We start from the raw sequence: 17,943 nt of genomic DNA on the forward strand, positions 1-17,943 counted from the left end.
TTACTCTCAGTTGTTTAATTTGATGCATGTACACAGATTAGGATGCTGGATTTATTTCTGAATGGTTAATTTTCATTTTTCACTTGTAAAGCATTTTCTATTCTTGATAACATGTTTCATTTTAATAGGTAGGGCACTACCCAGTTGTACTAAACTGTTTACTTGCCAAATGTAATGGCTTCCAAAATATTTTTCTGCACATGTTAAGTACAAGGCTCACTAATTCAAAGGAGTGGTTTAGGGAGGGAAGTCCAGAGCCTAGTGGCTAGGCATTTGAAGGCACACGCACAATGGTGGAGTGATTAAAATTGGGGATGCACAAGAGACCAGAATTGAAGGAGCGCAGAAATCTCTGAAGGTATTAGGGCTGGAGGAGGTTACAGAGATGAGAAGGAGCGAGACCATGGAGGGATTTGTGAACATGGATAAGCATTTCAAAATTGAGGCTTTGCAGAACCTGGAGCCAATGTAGGTCAATGAGCACAGGGCTGATGGGTGATTGGTTAATCAGCATTTTTCAAAGAGAAAACATATGTTAATGCTTTGGAAGAAGAGCCTTCGTTGGAACAAGAAATTGGAAGAGAAATAAACCACTTAATAGACTGACCAAAACTCTGCCAGAGAGCAATGGGCAGAAGTCAAGAATCAGGAATGCTGACTTCTGTCACAAACCATCCCTGCCCTTTTCACAGAGGTCGGGGTGCATAGTAGGTCAGTTTCCATTGTGGTGTAGGGGTGGACACTTCGTTGGAACACAGTTACAGCTAGCGAATGTGAGGGTATGGGTTTGCATCCAGGATTGTGCTGTGTCTTTTCAGGGTTTTCTGAGTGTTTGCATTTTTAACATTTTCTGTTTTCATTTCAGATTTCCTGCATTCATAGTTTTCTTTTTATTCATTTTTTATGTATATCTTTTACATGCCTTTTCTCTTCCATTTTACAGTGTTTACTAAATAGACAAAAATAGTTCAGATACAGAAAAGGGGCTGTTTTGTCATGTCATCTACTCCAGCTCTGAGACACGCAAATTGGCGAGAGACTGGGGATTAGACAAAAGGAACTTAGGTGTCCATGTACACAAATCAGTAAAAACTAGGCCACATGTATGAAAAGTAATCAAAAAGGCTAATGAAACATTTGGTTTATCTCAAGGGTTTGGAGTACAGAAGTGAGCAAGTGATGTTTCACTTGTACAGAGTTTTGGTCAGACCCTTTCTGAAGTACTAAATTAAATTTTTGGCACTGAACCTCAAGATGGATATATTGGGGTTGCAAGAGGTACACTGCAGATTACCAATATTACACCAGAGCTTCAAGGGTTAAATTATGAAGACGAGTTGCATAAACTTGGTTTTTATTCCCGAGACTTTAGAAGGTTGAGAGGTATTCAATCAAGAACACAAGAAATAGGAGCAGAAGTGGCCTGCTCTGCCATTCAATATGATCATGGCTGATCTTGGGCTTCAACTCCACTTTCCCGCTCCCCATATCCCTTGATTCCCCATGAGACCAAAAATCAATCTATCCCAGCCTTAAATGTATTCAACGATGGAGCATCCACAACCTTCTGGGGTAGAGAATTCCAAAGATTCAGAACCCTTTGAGTGAAGTAATTTCTCCTCATCTCAGTCCTGAATGATCGGACCCTTATCCTGAGACTGTGCCCCCACGTTCTCGATGCCCTGGCCAGCGGAAACAATCTCTCAGCTTCTACCCTATCAAGACCTTTCAGAATCTTGTATGTCTCAATTAGATCGACTCTCATTCTTCTAAACTCCAGAGAATATAGGCCCAGTTTACTCAGCCTCTCATCATTGGACAACCCCCTCATCCCAGGGACCAATTTAGTACATCTTAACTGCACCACCTCCAGTGCAAGTATATCCTTTCTTAAATGGGGAGACCAAAACTGCACACAGTATCCAGGTTTGGACTCACCAAGGTCTTTGGAATGCTATAATAAAAACAGAAAGTTCTGGAAATACTCAGCAGCTCTGGCAGCATCTGTGGAGAGAGAAGCAGAGTTAATGTTTCAGGTCTGTGACCTTTCATCAGAACCGGCAAAGGTTAGAAAGGTTTTAAGCAAGTGTAGGGGGTGGGGAAGAGAACAAAAGGTAGGGTATGGGATTGGTCAGAGGCAGGAGAGATTAACTGACAATGGCAGAGGGCAAAGCCAAAGGGAGTGTGCTAATGGTGTGGTGAAAGACAAAGCATTAGTGCAGAGAGTGTTAATGACAGAATAATGAACAGCTCTGTCCAAAGCACAAACATGAAAAGCCAAGTTTAAAGCAGGCACATGGTTAAAAATATGATAAAACAAAATAAAATAAAATAGTAATAAAAAAGGGCCAGTCATGCCCTGAAATTATTGAACTCAATGTTCAGTCTGGAAGGCTGTAGAGTGCCTAATCAGAAAATTAGGTGCTGTTCCTCGAGCTTGCGTTGATGTTCATGGGAACACTGCAGCAGGCCAGGGACACAAATGTGGGCATGAGAGCAGGGGTGTGTGTTGAAATGGCAAGCAACCAGAGGCTCGGGGTCATGCTTGCGGACTGAGCGGAAGTGTTCCGCAAAGCAGTCACCCAATCTGCGTTTGGTCTCCCCAATGTCGAGGAGACAGCACTGTGAGCAGTGAATACAGTATACTAAATTGAAAGAAGTACAAGTAAATCGCTGCTTCACCTGGAAGGAGTGTTTGGGGCCATGGATGGTGAGGAGAGAGGAGGTAAAAGGGCAGGTATTAAACCTGCGATTGCATGGGAAGATGCTGTGGGGAGGTGACAAGGTGCTGGGGGCGATGGAGGAGTGGACCAGGGTGTCACGGAGGGAATGATCCTTCTGCCAGTTCTGATGAAAGGTCACAGACCTGAAACGTTAACTCTGTTTCTCTCTCCACAGATGCTGCCAGACCTGCTGATTATTTCCAGGACTTTCTGTTTTTATTTCAGATTTCCAGCATCCGCAGTATTTTGCTTTTTTTTGCTTTAGATTGCTAAATGGGATTTGGTAGGTTTGTTACAGAGAAACTGTTTCCCTTGGTTGGGAAATCCAGAACAAGGGAATAATAAAATTAGAGCTAAGCCATTTGGGACTGAAAACAGGAAGCACTTTTTCCACACAAGGGATAATAGAAAGCTGGAATCTTCTCCTCAAAATCTTGTGGATGTTGGGTCATTTTAAATTTTCCAGAGTGAGATAGGTAGAATTTTGTTAGGCAAGCATGTTAAAAGAGCATAGGCAGCTACGTATCAGCCATGTTCTAATGGAATAGCAGGTCAGGCTCGAGGCACTGAATGATATTCTTATCTTATGTTCCAGTGTTCAGTACAATGAATTCAAGTCTCTGTTTCGTTATAGTTTCTGCACCGGTTGTGCCTGAGCTAAGTAGTGACATCGACACTAGCAATTTTGATGATCTGGAAGAAGATAAGGGCGAGGAAGAAACATTTCCTATACCAAAGGCCTTTGTTGGCAACCAGTTACCTTTTGTAGGCTTCACATACTACAGAGATTATCAGTGAGTACAGTTAAGTTGACTTGCAGTCATCTTGCTTTAAAAAAATAAGCAAAGCTCTCTGAAACAGTAACGCATCACTCCATTAATAACGGAGCATGAACTTCCTAAAAAAAGAAATACAAAGCCCTAAATGAACAACTACTTATTTTCACGGACAGACTTCCACCTAAATTCCCTGTGCTCCCACTCCTCTGACTTTTGTGCCTTCTGTCCTCACCTAACCTCACCTATGTCATAATTTCCTGTAGCCAAATACCCAGCTACACCTTGACCGTTTCATCTTGTAGTCTTTCCACTTCTGAAAACTTGATCATTGACATGGCTCCATCTCCTCCATCTCAGTGCCTACCTCCACTTCCAGAAAAACAACTTCTTCCAACCCCCACCTCCGCAACGCACTCCTTAGCAGCACCTTTCATGACACTACTGCTGTTAACAGGCTCAGGAGTTGTCTTACTTCTACCTTTGCACCCTTGCGCCACCGAGTCTCATCTCCACTTCTCCACAGATATAATTCCCATCTTGGCATCCAGAGTCGTCAGGACTGCAGACTTGAGTGCATCTGACGCCTATTTACTGCTGATCTAGATCAAGTATTTCAACTGTTCTCATGCCTTCCTTTTGGCTAAATCTTCCTAATACACTGATCATTCTGGGGAATATGGGTAATCCACAGTTCTTTATGAAAAATTATCTCAAATCCTCTTGTTCCACAACTTTCATTTCACTTCTAACAACAAGTGCAAAAAGCTTGTGAATTTCTTTAACAAAGATTAAGATGATCTGTCCAGGTTCCTTACCCATCCCTGACCACCATCCAGCCCTAATTCATCCTAGCTACGATGTTCTGCTGCTCTAACATCTCCCCATTGCCAGTCCATTTTAATATTGTCTAGCCATGCAACCCAGCTTTGATTTCTTCCCACCTGACTCCTGACCACTTATATATGTTTCCTGTCCCTATCCTCACCAATACTGTTACTTACTACTTTTGCTCAGGCAGTTATTCCCCTGCCTTGCAAAACTGCAGTCATCATCCTCTTCAAAAAAAAAAATCCTAGTCCATCATGTCTCTAACTGTCTGCTCATTTATCGCGTCCCTTTGCTCACTAAGTTTCTTGAGCACATTGTCCCCTGCCAGCTATGCACTTAACCATTCTTAAAAGATTATAAAATTATGAGAAGCCTAGATAGAGTAAATGGAGGCAAACTGTTTACCTAAGCAGAGTGGTCAACAACCAGGGCGCATAGATTGAAAGTAATTGGTTAAAAGGATTAGATAGCGGGGAGGTGAGGAAACATTTTTTCACCCAGAGAATGGTAGGGCCCTGGAGCTCAATGCCTGAAAGAGTGATAGAGGCAGAAACTCACACTAAATTTAAAAAGTACTTGGGTGTCTACTTGAAGAGCCTTATCAAGCATGGCTATGAACCCAGTGCAGGAAGGTGGGATTAGGCTGGGTAGCTCTTAGTTAACCGGCACATACACGATGGACCGAATGGCCTCCCTCTGTCATAATTTTTCTCTGATTCTTATGGTTCTACTCTTAATTCCTTCAGTCCAGTTTCTGCCTTGTTGATGGCACCAAAATCACCTTGGTCAGAAAGTCATGAACAATATTATATATGGTTACGCGACAACACATTATCCCATCAACATGGTGATTGTGCTGTCTTCCTTGAATGCTCTCCATGATCCAACTCTGTCGGACTGCTTTGCATGGTTCTACTCCCATCTGTTCCAAAGCAGCCAAGATATTCCCAGCAATGATTTCTCCTTCTGCTCTCATAGTCACAGCCAATGTACTTCAGGGATTAATGCTTGGCCCCTTCCTCCTCTTCATTAAGTATCCCTTGGTGACATCATCCATGGTTTCCACTTTTGAACTCTTATCTCTCCTCCATTTTTTTTGATCCCATGAATTTCTGTCAGACTGTTATTAAGTCATGTATGTCAGAATTTCCTCCTATTGAATATCAGGTAGGCTAAAGCTATCATTTTTGGACTCCTGCTAAAGATTCTGTTCCCTTGCCATTAACTCCACCTGGCCCCCCTCCTATCCCACAATGCACTGCATCAATCTTCTTTTTGATTCAAATTTGAGCTTAAAACTGCAAGCTGTAAATCACCAACATTACATATTTGTGCCTTTGAAGCTGCCCTCACCTCACCCTCATGGCTACTGACACCACACTTTTATCACCTGTTGACTTTATTTCTCCAGCAGTGTTCTGATGTCCAACACTTCCAAACTCATACCACTCTTGTTCCACACTATTTCCTTGGCCTAGCAACCCATCATTGCTAGCCCATACTGCCACTCTGTCCCTCTGCATTGCATTTTAAAATTCTCAGCCACGGACACTTTCATAGCCTCAACGCCCCCCCACCACCCCACCCAGTTCCACAACCTTCTACAGACTCAAATCCCCTCCTTCGTCCTCTTCTGATTCTGGCTTTTTCTGCTGTGGTACGTCCTGTGTTCCAAAGATGCCTGAAATATGTCTGGCACCATGTTAGGTTGGGCAGTTTTTCAGACGTCCCTGGTGGCTGCCTGAAAAAAGCCCTGGACCACTTACATATACTAGAGGGGCCTGGGGCCTAGAGCCTCTCTTTGAACTCCTTTCTGAAATTGGACTGCACTGAGCCTGCTTCAGTTTTCCTGCAGTGGATATGGCCAAATAAATAGTCACCAACAAAGAGTGCCGTGGAGTGCTCCAGTGAGGCAAGCAAGCCAAATTGGATTGTGAAAAAGCATGCCATAACAAATTTTCCCCTTTATCTGTGCAAATCCCACCTTAGATCTTCCTGCTTCTCTCTTTTTAAAAGCTTATTCAAAACCCATCTTTTAAATCAAGATTTAGCTCACCTCCTCTATTTCTTTTACTCTTCTCGGCTTCCTGGGATGTTTTCTATGTTGATGTGTTATAAATGTAAGTTGTGTGTTAATCCTTACATTATATGACTACTTCCATACTTTCCCATATTATTCTAAACATCCTATGCCTTTTTGCATTTTTATATTCTGGCCTTTTCAAATTTATATCATGCATGGATGCATTCTCTCATTTGTTATTTTATGGCAAATAAGCCAAACTTATTGTCATCAGGTTAACTTGGTACTTCCTCAAGGTGTCATTTAAAATTGTTATAAACTGCAGTTTCTCGGCACTAAGCTAGCCAGGTTTAATTTGATTTTCAGTATTAACTGTTCTAACGTAAAATTTTACTGAGATGGATGGGAAATGCTTCCATAAATTCTGCATTCTTGTAATTTCCTTTTTATAGGAACTCATCTGGTACCACTAAACGAACCAGTGACTGTAGAGCTAGTTCCACCGTAGACAATAGTCAAGTAAGGATTTTATGTTTTTGCTTTCAGATATTGATATTTGAATAGTGTAAAAAAAAATCATAATTGTTCATGCAGCCATCCCAGTTGCATCGTTCTGTCTGCAGTCCAGAAGACAAACTGCTTTTTTGTAAATGGTTTGTTACTAAAGCATGAGCTCCAGTCTCAAACTATTTCTTATGAATAAATAATCTGTGTTTTTGGTGAGGAGTGGAGGCAATAGTGTGAGGAACAGCATCTTCTCGAAAGCTCATTTCAGGATTTTCTTTCAGGTGGTTTTACAAACTTTTCAAAGCCAGACTAGAGCGTTGTCATGCAGGCTAATGATGTTTAAAAGGGAAGGTATATAATATAAAAAGAGGAATTAAGTGGGGATGTAAAAATGGAGTTTAGAAGAGTTAAAAGAAAATAATAATAAAGCTAGCAGATAATCAAAAATATAATATTAAAGGCTTCTGCAAGAATAAAATTGTTACAGAGAGCGTATAGCCCAGGGATAAGAAACAATATCTATGAAAAGAGACTTGGGACTATTTCTACTGGAGCAGAGAAAACCAAGAGGTTTTTAAAATAAGAAGGGCTTTACAAATTGTGTAAAGAGGTAAAGTAAAATGGCTTCCATATTGTATTGAGCATGAATTGGCTCAATATGTATATCCACTATCCACCGAGTACTTAAGCCATATGGACCAGAATATCCTAGTTGTGGTTTGACGCACTGCTGATTTCATCCAAACAGCAGTAAGAACACTACAGTTGTGATATTAATCCTGGTTTAGGAGGAGGAAATTGCCCGGATGTTTGCTGATGATCACTATCCAGTAATCCCTACTGGATATGTGTGTGTCCATATATATTAGGTAGCAATGCTGTCAAATTTGGCTATGATGATAGGAAGGGCATCTCGGTAGTGTACTGAAGGCAACCTCACGAGAATCATTCGAGTGTCAGTTAACTGTTAAGATGGAGGGGCTATAGCTGTCTATGAAAGGTTGGCTTCACTCATCTGTACTTAATGTTTGTGATTTAAAATTCAAAGTTATGTATTTCTGTTTCTTTCTGTTTGATATTCAATCTTAGAAATTTTGAAGAAAATAGCTTAATTAATGAGTACTTCACCTTAGCTATCTTGCTTTTAAGGTTGAAAATTTGAAAAAGGCAATTTATGAACTTGAAGAGAAATTACATAATGAAATACAATTGAAGGATGAATGGGAACAAAAATCCAGGTAAGACTCTCTCAACCTGTCCATTTTTAATCTGTTGGGATCCCCACCTCTTTCTGTAAATCTGCTTTTGGAGTGTAGCACAAAAATCACATTATGAACATCAATGCATGTCATGTTTGAAACTGCGGTATGGCCAAGGGTGTTTTCGTGAAGGGTGTTAGGTAAGAATCTGTGCACACTATGGGTTGTTTTACTAGTCCTCTAGGGACGGGCTGGGAGGGGGGGAAGCCATAAAATGGCAACGGAAATCAGGGAGCGTAGTGCCCGACGCCATGCAATTTTATCAGCAGCGGGGCAGGTCAAGGCTGTCCTTCCTGTCCAGAGGCCAACTGAGTCCTTAAGTGGCAAATCAAGGGCCACTCCCAACCGCCACTGATATTTTACTGGAGTTGGTGGGGGTAGCGGGGGAGTTGGGGGGGAGGGGTGGGGTGGTGTGGTGAGGGGGGCCTCTGCCCCAGGAATGGCCTCGCTGATCGGGAACTCTGGACAGAATTTTAAAAGCCCTCTGGGGGCAGCGATTGGTGGGGAAGCTGTTTCCTGTTGCCTACCCGCCCTTCTGCTATTTTAACAGCGGCAGGAGAGATGGCAAACACTCCGCCTGCCCCAGGCCAATTGAGGCCCTTAGGTGGCCAATTAATTGCCACTTAAGGGGATCCTCCCACCGCCAGTCTTTTATTACCAGCAGTGGATAGACACCTCAGCCACCCAGTAATACTTGGCAGCCTCTTTGAAGGTGGGGGGTACTCCTGATCGGGTACCATGGAGGACCCCCCGGCCCCTCCCCCCACTGAAACACCTCCCCCTCGCCCCCCTGATCGAACCCCACCCCCACCTCTGCCTTGTTGGGGCGCAGCCGATTGTACCTGGCAAGGCCCAATTCCCCCTTACCTTTTCCGGGGCCTTCTCCATTGTTGCTGGCCCTGGCAGAGTGCAGTCCCAGCAATGGCCACCTCAGTGGGGCATTTAAGGCCAATTAATGGCCTGGGTCACATAAAATTGCAGTGTGGCTTCCCAGCCCGGTGGAGGTGTGCTCACCAGCCCAACTTTTTCGCCGGTGGGTGGGACCACTGCTACAACATAAAATTCCGGCCTCTGTGGCCCACAAAGGGCCTCCCCCTTTGAAATCCCGGCCCCTCCCCCTTCTCAGAACATTGACACCCACTTTGCTGGACCTGCCTGACTGGGCCCAGCAAACCCCACACACTTGCCTCTATTCCGGGACCTCCTTCGTTGTGGCTGTTCTTGGCCCCTCTGATTGGTTGGCAACTCTTGGAGGCCGGATCTCCACCTTGAAACGGATGGGAGCCCTGACTCCTGGCAGTTAATTGGTTGAAGTGCATATTATTGCATCGGGGCTTCTGGAAACAGCCAGGTGGGAGTTACACCCGGCTTTTCAGCCTGCTATTGGGGCTACCACCGTTGCCATTAAATTCAGCCCGATGTGTTTTCTATTCATTTTTCTTATGAAAGTGTTTCATGGTTTTGTTTCTAGGTCGGCAAACACAAAGTTAGAGAAAATAGCAAAGGAACTGGATGATGAGGTGATTTGCTTTGTATTCAGATTTGTTTATAATTTGTTCTGTTTCCTACACAAGTATTGCTGTTAAGTTCACATGAGTATAGAACATGTCCAGTTCATAAAATGTGAAAATAGTCCTTCTAGAAAATTGAATATTTTAAAATGTGATGTATTTTGAGTTTTCCATTAAGTTTATTACAGGTTATCAGAACTTTTCATCAGTGTAATACCATAAATATGAAGCGTGCAGTTATTCATTTAAAGCTGTAGCATCCAAAATGTAAAAATACTGAGTTTTAGAAATATTTGCTGTAGTTTGGATTTGTTTACCATAAGCAACAAAATGTGGGTTCTTGTCCTTTTTACAAAGTATGTCACCCCAAAATGTGATTACTTTAAAATTGGAATATTTTTAAATTCACATAATATAGGGCTTTATAGTTTATCTGTATTTGGTTTTATGTTAAAGAATTTTCATAAATCTGTCTTGCATCACCAATATCATTAGAAACTGGCATACAAATTTTAAGCTTTCAGATTGAGACATACTCGCACTCAGAAAATATCATGGCAACTTATTGAATGTGATATTTTTAATGTATTCAGATTCATCAATTTGATTTTTTAAAATTTTGCTCACCATTTGAAATTTTGTATGTTTTGGCTTTTTCTGTAGGGCAATGTACGAAAAAGTTTAGAGGTTAATGTGTCTCAGCTGGAAAAGGAAAAAGTTATGCTACAGCACAAGATCAATGAATACCAAAGGAAATTGGAACAAGAGGCTGAAAAGAGGCGCAATTTAGAAAATGAGGGTGAGCTAGATGGCTACATACTTGCATGGTGATACCTATGTTTGTATGTTTCTAAAATGTTAGTGCTTTGTTTAGTGCAAACTTGGTCATCAAACTATACAGTGGATAATTTTGTGCACTGGCATATATGATAACATATTCTTTATCTGTGCCTATTTAATAAATTAATCATGACAATTTAAAACAAAACATATGAAATGCTAGAGTACTTCCCAAGGACATTTGAATATAAGTAGGAAGAAGTTATTCTATGACACTGGTGGAATTTTGGGTATCCTACCTTCAAATCGGTAGTAGAGAAGATCCATGAAAAGGACAGGATTTAGTGCTAGAAATCAGAAGAAATGATTCTTTGCCAGTAGTAGTATTAGTACACTCCTAATGCTGTGATTTCTTTAATGACTAAAATAAAAGCAAAATACTGCAGATGTTGGAAATCTGAAATAAAAACAGAAAGCGCTGGAAACCCAGCAGGTCTGGCAGCATCTGTAGAGAGAGAAACAGAGTTAACGTTTCAGATCTGTGACCTTTCAACTCTGCATGTTTCCAGCACTTTCTGTTTTTATTTCAGATTTCCAACATCCGCAGCATTTTGCTTTTATTTTAGTCGTTAAAGGAATCACAGCATTAGGAGCGTACTAATACTACCAAATCATTAAAAGGGATAAAACAGAAAGCGCTGGAAACACAGCAGGTCTGGCAGCATCTGTAGAGAGAGAAACAGAGTTAACGTTTCAGATCTGTGACCTTTCAACTCTGTGTGTTTCCAGCACTTTCTGTTTTATCCCTTTTAATGATTTGGTTAATAAAAACCATTATGTTTGTGTTTCTATTTTTTAAAACTCCCAGCGAAAGCAATGAAATCTGTGTCAGTTAATTGGGACCACTGTTGTTCGCCATTTACAAAAGCAATTTGGACTCTGGATTCAGAACTACAATTTCAAAATTTGCAGATGACAAATTGAGGGGTGTAGTTAGTGCAGAGCAGGACTTCGGCAAGATACAGGAAAGCATTAATAAACTTGCGGAATGGGCACATAATTAGCAAATGAAGTGCAATATATACAAGAGTAAGGTAGTACAGTTTGTTAGGAAGAATAAGGAGACCGTATGCTTCTTTGACATTAAATGTCCAAATGAGGTACAGTAACAGAAGGTTCTGGGGATACAGATACACGAATCACCAAAAAAAGACTTTACTAGTCTTGGGCTAGGGCAGTATTGTCCAATATATTAACCACTAGCCACATTTAGGTAATTGGGGATCTAGATGTGGCTAATTCTGATTAGTAAGTAATGCGATAACACTATCGTTAGTCATGTGATCTTGATGCTCATATTTACAAGGTATATGCACGTGTACCATTTTAGCCACATGCACTGATTTTAGTAGAAAATGCCTTGCATACAGTCACAAATTACAGGTAAATATACTTAACGTACTTACATTCTACTTTTTGTCCTACCATTTTACCAACAAGCGCACATTTTGTTTCTTCATAAGTACTTTATTTCTGAATGGTGGTAGATGTTTGCAAGTGGATTTGCACATCAAGTATATTTACCTGTAATTTGTGACTTTATGCAAAGCATTTTCTACTAAAATTAGTACATGTGGCTAAAATGGTGTCACTGTAGCCACATCATGGCGAGCCAGAAATTTCTATTACACAACAGTTGGGCCAGGGAAAAAAAGAGGTTAATGCACTTTTACTCTTAAATGTTATTCAATAACTCCCGCTGTAAAATGCGAATGTGTGGACATCTGTTAAGGCAGGATAGGATTTGGTTGTGACTATTCCCCCTGAGCTCATCCCTAACTCTGCTACCCATAACCTAACTCGCACCAAGTTCCGGTCACCCATCACCCCTGTGCTCACTGAGCAACAATGGCTCCCTGTCTGGCAACGCCTGAATTGTAAAGCTCTCATCCTTGTTTTCAAATCCCTCCATGGCCTTGCCCCTCCTTACCTCTGTGATCTCTGCGCTCCTCCAATTCTGGCTTCTTGCGCATCCATGACTTGAATTGTTCCACCATTGGTGGCCGTGCCTTCAGCTGCCTAGGTCCTAAATTCTGGAATTCCCACCCTAAACCTCTCCACCTCTCTACTTCTGTCTTCTCTGTTCTGCTTTAAGACGCTCTTTAAAACTTACCTCACCTGTCCTGATATTTCTTTATGTAGCTCGGTTTTGAATTTTGTTTGATAATGCTCCTGTGAAGCACCGTGGGATGTTTTACTATGTTAAAGGTGATGTATAAATGCAGGTAATGGTTTTGCATTGCTCCCAAATGGTTGAATAGCATACTAGCACTCATTGTCTGTACTTGCACAGTACGAGTGGCGACTTAAGTGATCCTGCCCCAGCCCTGAATTTGCACTGTTCTAGTTTCTCACATGTCTCCCCTCATTGGCTCTCCAAGCTCATCTTGTCCACGAGACCACCTCCTGCTCCCTCAACCCTATTCCCACTAAACTGCTGTTGGCCCAACTCCCTTTTCTGGCTCCCATGTTAACTGATATTGTTAATGGTCCTCTTCAGCTACTATGCCCCTCTCCTTTAAATCTGTCATCATCAGACGTCTCCTCAAGAAAAAGGCCTCAGCACCCCTGACCTCAAGAAAAAACCTTCAGCACCCCTGTCCTGGCAAATGACTGTCCCATCTCTAAGTTCCCTTTCCTCTCCAAAGTCCTTGAACATGTTGTTGCCTCCCAAATCCGTGCCCATCTTTGCCAGAATTCCATGTTTGAATCCCTTCAATCGGGTTTCTGCCCCTGCCATAGTACCAGAATCGCTCGTTTCCAAGTCACAAATGACATCCTATGTGACTGTGACAAAAGTGAAATATCCCTCCTCGTTCTTGACTTGTCTGCAGCCTTTGACACGGTTAACCACACATCCTCCTGCAACGCCTCTCCACTGTCATCAGCTGGGTGAATACAAGAATTAGGAGCAGGAGTAGGCCGTTCAGCCTTTCGAGCCCGCTCCGTCACCCGATAGGACTGCACTCATCGGGTTCCAATCTTATCGATCTAATCCTAGTGCGACTATCACCTGCAATGGCTTCTCCTCCTGCTCCCACATGGTTACCTCTGATGTCCCCCAAGGAATCTATCCTTGCCCCTCTCATATTTCTCATCTAAATGTTGCCCCTTAACTACATCATGCAAAAACACAGCGTCATTTTTCACATGTATGCTGATGGCATCCAGCTCTACCTCACCACCACCTCTTTTGACCCCCTCCACTGATGCTAAATTATCAGACTAGAGGTACAACATCTAGTTCTGGATGAGCAGAAATTTCCTCTATTTAAATATTGGAAACACTGAAGCCATTTTCTTCAGTCCCAGATACAGACTCTGTTCCCTAACTACCAGTTCTGCCCTCTCCCTGGCAACTATCTGACGCTAAACATAACATCGCAACATTGGAGTCATATTTGACCCCAAGAAGAACTCTCCACCACATATTCACACCCTCACTAAGACCACATGTTTGCACCTCCATAACATTGCCCAACTCGGCCCCTGCCTCAGCTCATCTGCTGCTGAAATTCTCATTCATGACTTTGTTACCTTTAGACTTGACTATTCCAATGCACTCCTGACAGGCCTCCCACATTTTACCCTCCATAAACTTGAGGTCATCTGAAATTCAACTGCCCTCATCCTTACTCGCACCAAGTCCTGTTCACCCATCACCCCTGTGCTTGCTGACCTACATTGGCTCCTGGTTAAGCAATGCCTTGATTTTAAAATTCTCATCCCTATTTTCAAGTCCCTCCTTGGCCTCGCACTTCACTACCTCTAATCTCCTCTAGCCCCACCACCCTCCGAGATATCTGTGATCCTCCAATTCTGGCCTCTTGCTCATCACCGATTTTTAATTGCTCCACCATTGGTCACTGTGCCATCAGCTGTCAAGACCCTAAGCTCTGGAATTCCCTCCCTAAACATCTCTGAAACTCTACTCCTCTTTCCTCCTTTAAAACACTCCTTAAAACCTACCTCTTTGACAAAGCTTTTGCCCACCTGCCCTAATCTGGCTCAATATCAGATTTTCCTTTATAAAACTCCTGTAAAAAAAACCTTGGGATGTTTTATTATGTTAAAGACTCTATATAAATATAAGTTGTTGTTGTAATACCAGTGTCCCCATGGCACACTGTTGGTTTTTGCTTCTTCATGTTTGCTGATTAAAATCATATTGCACAGAAGGAGGCCATTTGGCCTATTGTGTCCAAAATGTCTTGTTAGATATTTTCTTGAAATTTGTGCCTGTTAGAAATTTTTAGTAGCAAATCCTTTGCACAATAATTTACATTTCATTGATTATGTAGCTGTAACTTTTGATTGTTCACTGTTTTTTCTGTAGTATCTACACTAAAGGAGCATATTGAGGACTTGAAGAAAATGAGCCAGAATTCTCATATTTCAAATGAAAAAATAGTGCAGTTACAAAAACAAGTAAGTCCAAAACCCATATGCTGAAGTTTTTCAAAATCAAAAAAGTAAGGTGTGCCTGCAAAATGTAATAATGTTGTTTGTCAATAGTTAGAAGAAGCGAATGCTTTGCTGCGATCTGAATCGGACACAGCAGCAAGGTTACGGAGGAACCAAACTGAATTAACAAAGACCATGAGCCAGTTAGAGACTGTAAATAGTGAACTGCAGGAGAGAAACCGAGTTTTAGAGAATACCAAGCTACAGCTGGAAAAGGATATTATCCAACAACAATCTGCTTTGGATACCGAGAGACGGGTTCGTAGCCGTGGTTCAGAAATGATCAGTGATTTGCAAGGTAAGAGGCATTTGAAAATTGATATTTGTTAGGGATGTGTTGTTATTTGTGATCTTTGGACTATTTCCTTCTTGCAGGCAAGTGGGAAAATTTGTCTCCCCTTCCTCAGGTTTCCCTCCCCTCGCCAGAAGAATTATTGTCTGATCAGCACCACCCTATGTTGGCACTGAGGAACTCAATGAAGTGGTGTTGGTCCTTTATGGTACTATGGCCTCCATGGAAGTCATTGGCCTGAATTTTGTGCTCAGTGGCAAAGGAACGTCACTCGTCATTCACCTTGTTGGCAGCTGCCCATGCACTTTTCACAGGCTTTGTCAGTGGAGTTTCCTCGCCTACACCAAATGTTTTAATGAGGTGCCTTCTGCAGGCGATATGTGGCATCTGTGAACAGTAAAGCAACAGCAGGGCTGTTCATTCAGATTGAAGAATCCTCACTGCACACATGGTGCAAAATTAGGATCTGTAGCGCCTGTTGTTTGGGTGCTGCAGGTGCTGTTTGGGGACCAAAGTAGTGCCTGCAGCGCACGCACATTTTTGAGGCAAGTTGCGCCAGATGCCATAGTGGTGAGGGTGTTGGCATGTGCGCGGTGAATGGCTGCTGGACGTAGAGCAGGCAGATCATGATGTGCCTGCTGATTTAATGGCAGTGGTGTCCCAGCTCCCCGCGAGTGGCTCTCTAGCAGAGCAAGACTACACCTTCTTCTGGCAGGGCAGGGATCCTGAAGAACCAAGACAGCATGGAGTGGGCTTCGCCATCAGAAACTCCTTGCTCAGCATGATAGAGCCTCCCTCAAATGGCTCGGAACGCATACTGTCCATCCGACTGCTCACCACCTCTGGTCCAGTACACCTACTCAGCATCTATGCTCCAACACTCTGTTCCGCACCTGAAGCTAAAGACCAGTTCTATGAACAACTCCATAACATCATTAGCAGCATCCCCAACACCGAACACCTATTCCTGCTGGGGGACTTTAATGCCAGGGTTGGGGCCGACCATGACTCATGGCCCTCCTGCCTTGGGCGCTATGGCGTTGGAAGGATGAATGAGAACGGGCAGAGACTGCTTGAGTTGTGTACCTATCATAACCTCTGCATCACCAACTCGTTCTTTCACACTAAACCCTGTCACCAGGTTTCATGGAGGCACCCAAGATCACGTCGTTGGCACCAGCTAGACCTCATTGTCACAAGGCGAGCCGCCTTAAACAGTGTTCAAATCACACGCAGCTTCCACAGTGCGGACTGCGACACCGACCACTCCCTGGTGTGCAGCAAGGTTAGACTCAGACCAAAGAAGTTGCATCATTCCAAGCAGAAGGGCCACCCGCGCATCAACACGAGCAGAATTTCTCACCCACAGCTGTTACAAAAATTTCTAAATTCACTTGTAACAGCCCTTCAAAACACTCCCACAGGGGATGCTGAGACCAAGTGGGCCCACATCAGAGACGCCATCTATGAGTCAGCTTTGACCACCTACGGCAAAAGTGCGAAGAGAAATGCAGACTGGTTTCAATCTCATAATGAAGAGCTGGAACCTGTCATAGCCGCTAAGCGCATTGCACTTTTGAACTACAAGAAAGCCCCCAGCGATTTAACATCCGCAGCACTTAAAGCAGCCAGAAGTACTGCACAAAGAACAGCTAGGCGTTGCGCAAACGACTACTGGCAACACCTATGCAGTCATATTCAGCTGGCCTCAGACACCGGAAACATCAGAGGAATGTATGATGGCATGAAGAGAGCTCTTGGGCCAACCATCAAGAAGATCACCCCCCTCAAATCTAAATCGGGGGACATAATCACTGACCAACGCAAACAGATGGACCGCTGGGTTGAGCACTACCTAGAACTGTACTCCAGGGAGAATGCTGTCACTGAGACTGCCCTCAATGCAGCCCAGCCTCTACCAGTCATGGATGAGCTGGACATACAGCCAACCAAATCGGAACTCAGTGATGCCATTGATTCCCTAGCCAGCGGAAAAGCCCCTGGGAAGGACAGCATTACCCCTGAAATAATCAAGAGTGCCAAGCCTGCTATACTCTCAGCACTACATGAACTGCTATGCCTGTGCTGGGACGAGGGAGCAGTACCCCAGGACATGCGCGATGCCAACATCATCACCCTCTATAAAAACAAAGGTGACCGCGGTGACTGCAACAACTACCGTGGAATCTCCCTGCTCAGCATAGTGGGGAAAGTCTTTGCTCGAGTCGCTCTGAACAGGCTCCAGAAGCTGGCCGAGCGCGTCTACCCTGAGGCACAGTGTGGCTTTCGTGCAGAGAGATCGACTATTGACATGCTGTTCTCCCTTCGTCAGATACAGGAGAAATGCCGTGAACAGCAGATGCCCCTCTACATTGCTTTCATTGATCTCACCAAAGCCTTTGACCTCGTCAGCAGACGTGGTCTCTTCAGACTACTAGAAAAGATCGGATGTCCACCAAAGCTACTAAGTATCATCACCTCATTCCATGACAATATGAAAGGCACAATTCAACATGGTGGCTCCTCATCAGAGCCCTTTCCTATCCTGAGTGGTGTGAAACAGGGCTGTGTTCTCGCACCCACACTTTTTGGGATTTTCTTCTCCCTGCTGCTTTCACATGCGTTCAAATCCTCTGAAGAAGGAATTTTCCTCCACACAAGATCAGGGGGCAGGTTGTTCAACCTTGCCCGTCTAAGAGCGAAGTCCAAAGTACGGA

The 17,943-nt window shown here is 43.2% G+C and overlaps 1 protein-coding gene across 4 annotated transcripts in view; it reads left to right on the forward strand.

Annotated features, from left to right (window-relative positions):
* The window catches only part of rock1 (Rho-associated, coiled-coil containing protein kinase 1), a 287,505-nt gene that overhangs the window by 148,049 nt on the left and 121,513 nt on the right, over positions 1-17,943 (forward strand). For all 4 annotated transcript variants that reach the window (XM_068031728.1, XM_068031729.1, XM_068031727.1 and 1 more), the window contains 7 exons: positions 3,358-3,517; positions 6,806-6,872; positions 8,010-8,098; positions 9,591-9,639; positions 10,294-10,429; positions 14,807-14,898; positions 14,986-15,232. In XM_068031728.1, the coding sequence (XP_067887829.1) occupies positions 3,358-3,517; positions 6,806-6,872; positions 8,010-8,098; positions 9,591-9,639; positions 10,294-10,429; positions 14,807-14,898; positions 14,986-15,232 (840 nt within the window). The remainder of the gene's footprint in view (positions 1-3,357; positions 3,518-6,805; positions 6,873-8,009; positions 8,099-9,590; positions 9,640-10,293; positions 10,430-14,806; positions 14,899-14,985; positions 15,233-17,943) is intronic.

Source organism: Heterodontus francisci, chromosome 5 (assembly GCF_036365525.1).
Source record: "Heterodontus francisci isolate sHetFra1 chromosome 5, sHetFra1.hap1, whole genome shotgun sequence".
In the NCBI taxonomy this organism is placed as follows: Eukaryota; Metazoa; Chordata; class Chondrichthyes; order Heterodontiformes; family Heterodontidae; genus Heterodontus; species Heterodontus francisci.